The sequence below is a fragment of the Sinocyclocheilus rhinocerous genome, unplaced genomic scaffold (genome assembly GCF_001515625.1).
Source record: "Sinocyclocheilus rhinocerous isolate Xijiao unplaced genomic scaffold, SAMN03320098_v1.1 scaffold568, whole genome shotgun sequence".
Taxonomy (NCBI): domain Eukaryota; kingdom Metazoa; phylum Chordata; class Actinopteri; order Cypriniformes; family Cyprinidae; genus Sinocyclocheilus; species Sinocyclocheilus rhinocerous.
This window is the reverse complement of record NW_015652173.1, coordinates 614,147-622,286: the sequence shown is the minus strand read 5'-3', so window position 1 is coordinate 622,286 and position 8,140 is coordinate 614,147. Positions and strand designations below refer to the sequence as shown.

At 34.9% G+C, this 8,140-nt stretch overlaps 1 protein-coding gene across 1 annotated transcript in view; it reads right to left on the bottom strand.

The window, feature by feature from the left end:
• The window catches only part of LOC107714003 (class I histocompatibility antigen, F10 alpha chain-like), a 10,213-nt gene extending 4,364 nt beyond the window's left edge, over positions 1 to 5,849 (bottom strand). The window contains exons 1-4 of the mRNA XM_016519692.1: positions 5,794 to 5,849; positions 5,171 to 5,358; positions 4,470 to 4,574; positions 2,839 to 3,120 (exon numbers count right to left, since the gene is read on the bottom strand). Coding sequence (XP_016375178.1) covers positions 2,839 to 3,120; positions 4,470 to 4,574; positions 5,171 to 5,358; positions 5,794 to 5,849 — 631 coding nt within the window. The remainder of the gene's footprint in view (positions 1 to 2,838; positions 3,121 to 4,469; positions 4,575 to 5,170; positions 5,359 to 5,793) is intronic.
• Positions 5,850 to 8,140: the final 2,291 nt, after the last annotated feature.

Below are 8,140 nucleotides of genomic sequence, written 5' to 3'. Positions count from 1 at the left end.
TGCATAGAACCAATCTGTATGTGTAACTGTTGCAACTGTTGCAAATGTCTAAATTACTTGTTGTGCATGTGGGGCAAAAAGTTCCCGAAATAAACCAGCTCCGTCAGCTCCGTCTTTCTTTTCTCTGGGCTTACAATTTTGGCTAGGGATGGGCGTATCGATCCAAAGTATCCATATATCGATACTGACGCGAGTATCGATACTCAAACAAAAAAATATCGATACTAAGGTAAGAGGTGGAGGTACTGGTCTGCTTATCTCTAATGATTGGAAATTTAAAGGGATAGTTCACCCAAAAATGAAAATTTGATGTTTATTCATTCATTCATTCATTATTTATTTATAAAGCACATTTAAAAACAACCCAGGGTTGACCAAAGTGCTGTACAGATAACAGAAGTCAAGTAAAGATACAAATGATAATATCTCAAAAAAAAAAATAACAATAATAATAAATTTGAAATCCACACTAAGCAAATGTGTTTGATTGGCTACAAGAAGGTGGTGGACCCGCCCTCCCCCTCACGCTTGTAAAACTCAGTTAGTAATAGTGAGAGAATCGTGCCAAAATTGTAAGTGCAGATAAAAGTAAGACAGAGCTGTACATATCGGTTTATTTCGGGAACTTTTTGCCCCACATGCACAACAAGTCATTTAGACATTTGCAACAGTTTTTTTTTATTACACTTACGAATAACAGTAAAATGCTGCAAATAATTTTTTCTTAGTGCGTTCACACCGCCGCCGTCGAGATCGTCAAAGTAGCCAGAAGTCATTCATTTTCAATGTGAGCCGGCGTCGAGCAGCGGCGCGACTTGGACGTTGAGGGCGTCGAGGAGAGTTGAAATCAGGTCAACTTTATGGTAATGAGCTATGACGCGGTTCGGCGGCATCTGGCGGCAACCAGAGCTGTAGAGAGAGAGAGTTGTGACAACTCCGTTCACTCCAGAATACTATGAATTCGGACATACTACTCGCCTCGCATACTGTTTTTCGCCTACTATGGAAGTATGCGATTTCGGACGCAGCTTCTCTTTCCATGAGGGACTCATACACAACTATTACAAAAGGTGAAAACATGTACTGATGCTCAAGAAGGCCACACAATGCATTAAGAGATGGGGGGTGTAAACTTTTTTAATTGGATGATCAGGGTAAATTGGACTTATTTTGTCTTCTGGGAAACATGTAAGTATTTATGTAGCTTCTGAAGTCCAGTTCTAAATGAAAAAATAAGATCATCAAAATAAGAAGAATTTACACATCATCATCCTGTTCAAAAGTTTACATCCCCAGGCTCCTAATGCATTGTGTTGCCTTCTTGAGCATCAGTACATGTTTTCACCTCTTGTAATACTTGTGTATGAGTCCCTCAGTTGTCCTCAGTGTGAAAATATGGATCTCAAAATCATACAGTCCAAAGTACTATTTTACTTGCAAGACTTAAAGGAATACTCCACTATTTTTGAAAATAGGCAAATTTTCCAACTCACCTAGAGTTAAACAGTTGAGTTTTACCGTTTTCTAATCCATTCAGCCGATCTCCAGGTCTGGCGGTAGCAATTTTAGCTGTAGCTTAGCATAGATCATTGAATCTGATTAGACCATTAGCATCTCGCTCAAAAATGAAGCTTTTTTTGAACTTCCGTCAACATAACCAACGTGACCACCTGCTTGCACAGGGAGAGTGCTGGGGACTATTTTCAGGCGCTGCATAATATTTATTATACAAATATATACAAATAGCCTACAGAATATTCCTTTAAATTAACACCGTATATTATGCCCTACTCTTATGGATTTTTAATTTAATCTAATTAAAAAAATAATAATTTTGTTTAACCTGTAGAAACAACAGTAATTCTACATACTGCATAATAAATGATACAAGAGCATTTTAACATTTCAGCAATTACAAAGCTAGTTTACAAGTTTGCATATTTACACATGGTACATAAACATACACTCTTAAAAATAAAGGTGCTTAAAAGGTTCTTCACAGCGATGCCATAGAAGAACCATTTTTGGTTCCACAAAGTACCATTCAGTCAAAGGTTCTTTAAAGAACCATCTCTTTCTTACCTTTTTATAATCTGAAGAACTTTCTATCGCCACAAAGAACCTTTTGTGAAACGGAAAGGTTCTTCAAATGTTAAAGGTTGGAATCAATTGGACAAAAAGGTTCTTCTATGGCATCGTGAAGCACCTTTATTTTTAAGAGTGTACACACACACACAGGATGATTTATTTTTATCAAGCCAATCACATTATTTTGCCCATAAACCTTATGAATCTGATGTTTCTGAAATGGAAGTTGGAATAGTCAGGAAATATTTATTCTAATCAAAATTACAGTTGTTTGCTATGTTGAAATTAAAGTATGACCAGGGTCACAACATGAAAATAAAATATTTAGAAAATATTAACACATAAACTACATTGAAATTACTCACTAGAAGCAGATGAGTAATCACTTGTAGAGGAAACTACAATAAAACACAAAAAATAAGAAATGGACATTAATTATTTGAAAAAATCAATTCAACGCATTCAACACAATATTATTTACAAAATTATCCTTATATGGTATCTTTGAATGAATCTGTCCTTTAACGTCTCATTGTACTGTTTCATGTCTTGTATTACCTGATTGCCATCTTCTCCTCATGATCCATATGATAGCAGCCACTGTCAATAACGCCAACCCCAATACACAAACACAGAGTAAGTCACTGACTCAAATGTTTCCCCTGTATACTCTGATAACAAAACGTTACAAATACATTAATTTTTCAGATAAATTATTTTATGTGCACTAGTCTCATGTGAACTAATTACCTAAAGTTACGTCCAGTTTGTTGTCCAGACTGAGGTGTGTGGCAGAGCAGGTGTATTTGTGTTTGTCTGCAGCTCTGATCTCCAGACTCTTCCTCATCTGGTACGTCCCGTCAGCATTGGGCAGCAGATCTCCTCCAGTGATCTCATGATCAGCTACAGACTGCTTGTCTCTGAACAGGGTCAGGTTGATGTGACGAGGGTAAAATCCTGTTGCCAAACAACTCACACGAAACCCTCCAGAATCTGAGTTTGCTTTCTGGATAAGTCTGACTCTGGGTTTCACTGCAGAAGAAAGTTAAAAAAAGAGATAAATGCACACCTGAAAACATGATTATTTTTTATATACATATTTATCATATAAATATAAAAAATAAAGATAGATTCATTTTTCTTAGTAACAATCTAAACGGTTATACATTCACATTTTTGACGATAATAGAAAAACAGTTTACAATGTTTACTTTTGTGGAAACAAGTCATCACAATCTGTGGAAAGTGGTCCATACCATAAAGAGCATGTGCTACCAAAATGTGTACAGTAGGAGTAAGTATTTCTTTTGCTCTTGTGTACACACAACCAAAGAAATCTTTAGAACACAGTAAAAAACGCAGTGTCAGTTTAACACTTAAAGTGTCGATTTTAACACTACTAAAGATCATATATGGTCCCAATCTGTCTAGTGTTAAAAGTACACCGTTCATAGTGTTGAATTTTTAGTGTTAATATAGCACCTTACAGTGTAGAAAAATTACACTCCGAGTGTAAAGTGTTACACTTGCTATTGTTGTTCAAATTTTACACTATGGGGTATTTAACACCCCTGGTGTTGTTTTAATCCTTTAAGTGTTATTAATAAAGTACTCTTTTCAGTGCAAACAAAAAAATGCTATTGTATGGTGTTAATGTGACAAAAATAACACTCAAGGTCAGCTCTCCAACTGATTTTATTTACAGTAGTCTTTCATATACAACCCATCTGCCAATATTCCCGTTGCACACCGTTTCCAGGAAACATGTCGTTCAAACCGGAAACCGTAGCAAAACGGAGCACACCGGTTTGAGCTTGAACTTGCCCCAGGCCTCGGTGGGAATGAAGGCGAGAGGATCTGTCAGCGAACCTGACAAAAACACGCGCAGTTAGTAATTTCTCAATGTGTTCACCTTTTTTATTCCGCACTTTTAGTGTAAAAGTGAAATTACACCATATAACAACACTGAACACGAGTACTGTTTAACACTGTATATTGTTAATTCAACTCTTTGGGAATTAATAACTTTTAACACTGCAAATATTACACTGCTGATTTTACTGTGAATGCATAACTGGTTTGGAGAAGTGACACGCCCATAAAGTGTGTAACACGACCATGTTCCAGAAATAAAAGTAATAACAGTGCAAATCCTGGTGAAGAACTACTCTACCCATGATTCTGCAAAGAAACCCCTAAATATTCACTTTCCTAATTATTTTGTATTTTTGATTGTTAGTCCCAATTAAATGTTTTTTTTTTCTCCATTGTTTATGCCTGCTGTCCACAACACCATCAGAACAGGTCCACTATCTTAACTTTTGGTTCTATATTTTGTTCATTTTTAAGATAAATCGGGTAAAATTGTGCATGTGACTAACCTTTCCTGTTGACTTGATTTCCTCTCTTTTTAAGGTAACCCTTCAAAGTTTCCATGCAAAGTGAATAGTAAAAGTTTTCATAGTGATATTGGAGTAATCTTAGAACTGGCTGGACAGTCTTTGTATGGAAAGAAGAACTGAAAGTTGTCTTCCTATTAAGAAAATGCAGCTCAACTACGGTGGATCCTCCTGTAGCACCCTTAGCTGTAATCTGCCCTGACTCCATGTTGTCCAACATTTCACAGTGAATCAGTATCTGATGAACATCAAGACCTGTGAGTGAGGAAGAAAGTGAATGCTCATTCAGGCTCCAGGCCAGCTGCACAACCACTTATCATATTTTCATGATATCTCATGAAATCTTGGCCTAAAAGTTTTTCGTTGTTGTAGTTCACAGTATAAATCCTTTTTTTAAATATAATTCTTAAATACAACCTTTATACATTTTGAATCTGAATACGTTATTGTCGGGTCCATATCAATACCATGTATTATAAATTTCTGTCCCCACCCACTTGTTGTAAAGTTAATCAATTCTTTATTGAACCAATATTCATAACACTATGTGTACATTCTATGTAGACACTGAAATTGTTACAACATATCCCTCACAACATTCATTGTAATGCTGTACTTACTGTTTGTATGATTATCACGTTGTATCTTAATTCTATAGTTGATAGACTTGTACATATTATTACTTATATCCATGTGATAATTTTCGCCAAATGTGTCATCATCTTCTGTTGTATTTCCTCTCACCAAATGGAGCTTTCTCTCTGAATCGTAATATCCAATTATAATGTCATCCAACATATATGTGATACCAAATTTAGGAAAAGGTGACTGCCCTTTAATGTAAGTTGCAAGCAACCATAAAGAGTGAGAAACAACAACCAAAACAATTGATAAAATTCAACAATATGTGAAGTGCACAGTAATAAGAGATTCAATAAAATGCATAGAGAAAAGTAGTGGGAATGTCTGCCTGGAACTACAATTAACTAAGTTAACTGTGTGAAATCATCAAGGTTTCATTACATAAACTTCATTTCATTTATTGATTGTAGCAATAATTCAAAACGGCCTCCATACTAACAATGTAACTGAGAATACAAATATCCATACACATTGCAAGTACAACAAGTAAAAGGCTGTTTGTAACATCTCATATAACATATCTATATGAACAAGACGCAGAGTTTAAGTCTGAAAAAGAGAAAGTGTGTGGTTAGCAGACTGCTAAATAACTACTCGGCACATTTACTTGTAATAAAATTATAGACAATAACACATTTTCATTTTGCAGTCATCAGAGGACTTACCCTTTGAAGCAGCTGTTGGTAGTAAAAGCACAAAAAGGAGCAGATTTTTGTCCATATTGTTGAGCATGCGGTGTATATATCTCTGTGATCACAAAAACTATGTGTTCAAAGATCTGGACAATCAAGTTTGTGCATTTCTTAACACCATGACATGAATACTTCAGTTTTAGTTTTACTCTTCCTTTCTGTGTAATCAGTGTAGCTGATATGTTTTATCATTTGTATTACTAAATAACTCAAAATATTTTTTTTCCTTTTTGGGCCACTTTGCACCAAAGATATACATTGAGGCTTTAAGTACATATCCCTGTTTCTGTCCCAATTTACTCAGCAACAGACAGTTTAAATGAGAACAACCTAAAGAAGGTAAATAACATACAGTGTGATCCAAAAGTGTGTATAACCATACAGTGTTGACTTGTGTTGTCTATCTATCTGACTGCTTTATCTTTCGGTCTGTATCTGTTGGCACCCAGACTAGGTCAAAACAGCAAATACAATGGCATTCATGACAGCAGGAAAAAAGTTTCTCTTTTAAAAGCCAAAAGCAGGTAACCAGTAGCACTGACCAAACCACTAGTGGTGTCTTTTTTCAGTATGTGAAAAATATTTAAACTCTTCACCCAAAAATAAACATTTGATGAAAATGTACTCACCTTCAGTTCATCCCAGATGAGTTGCTCACCAATGGATCCTTTGCAGTGAATGGGTCCCATCAAAATGAGAGTCCAGACAGCTGATAAAAACATAATAATCCACAAGGAATAATCCAGATCCAGTTCAAAATGTAACGTTTGGTGAATTGAAAAGCTGCATGTTTGTAAGAAACAAATCAGTCATTAAGGTGTTTTATCCTGAAAGTCCTGTTTGGTCTCTGTTTGTTGCCTGTTCCTATTGTCCTCTGACATCAAAATCCACCCACATACAGTATTTGATTTGTTCACAAACCGCATAAACACATTTCATTACACCAAATACACCAAATAATGTTCTTTTTAGCAGCATCATATGACCCCTTTAAACTGTTTCTGCTTGTAAACTGTGCTTGGTTTGTGCATATTTCTCTCCTGATTCAGAAAAGACGACTTCCATGGAAGTACCATGAAGAAAACAATATTATGGATATACGACTCATATTTTAGCCAGAATAAAGTAAAAAAACATTGTGATTCATTTATTTATAACACATATTTTCACTTCACAAGATGTTAATTGATGGATTGGAGTCTTGTGGATTATTGTTTTATTTTATATGTTTGGACTCTCATTCTGACGGCACCCATTCACTGCAGAAGATTCATTGGTGGTAAAATAATGTAATCCTAAATTTCTCCAAATCTGTTGTGATAAAAAAAAAAAAAAACTTATCTACATCATGGATGGCCTGAGGGTGAGCAATTTTTGGGTAAACTATTCCTTTAAGAAGTGTTGTTCAAAGACTTTTCTCCATTCATCCATGTGGCTTCATGATGAACATTTCTTGATTTGTCCACAGTTTCTTCAAATGCTAAAAATGTTTTGAGAATTATTTAAAGGTGCAGTAGGAGATCTCAGAAAATGCTAACTTTAGCAAATTAACGTCGGACTGAGCGTTTTGATTGGACGAACATTTTTTGGTCCTACGCCTTCCACAGAATATATAAATACATATAGGCTAATACATTTAGACCACTTAACCCTTTAACGTGCACGATCACACCGGTGTGATCACTCTAGGCCAGTGTTTCCCAACCTTTTTTTAGTCGCGGCACCCTTTGGAAATTTTAACAAACTTGTGGCACCCTACAAAATTTATTTTGTCACAATATTTGAATTTCTAACTTCGATGTGATAATTTGAAAAGTATAGATATTCGGTACAACAGGGAAGAACTGCAGAATATAATGTCATACAGATATTTTTAATATTATTAAAAAATTTTGTCCATCAATGGTGGCAATCAGTAGGCTAATTTCTAATGAAGAGACCAATTTATATGACAGATTTTAATGTAGGCTTTTATACATATGTAAACATTATTTAATTACCATTATAACTATCTCACAAATTTTTGCTCACTCAAGTGTTTTTTTTTATTTTACAGTGGGGTAATTTTGGTGCAGTAGCACGAGATAGCTTGATTTCAAACTCTGAATTGAATAAAAAATTACAAGTAAGCAGTCAGTAATAAAATAAGAACAAATAAAGAAATTAATAATGATAGCACAAATAAAAAATAACGACAGGCCTTCAAATTAAATTAATTGCTTTTTAGTTTTTCATGTAGGTCTAACAGTAGGGTAAAGATATTTAACTTTTTTTTTTTACCAATTATCCAAATAATGTTTAATCCTAGAAAGCTATAAT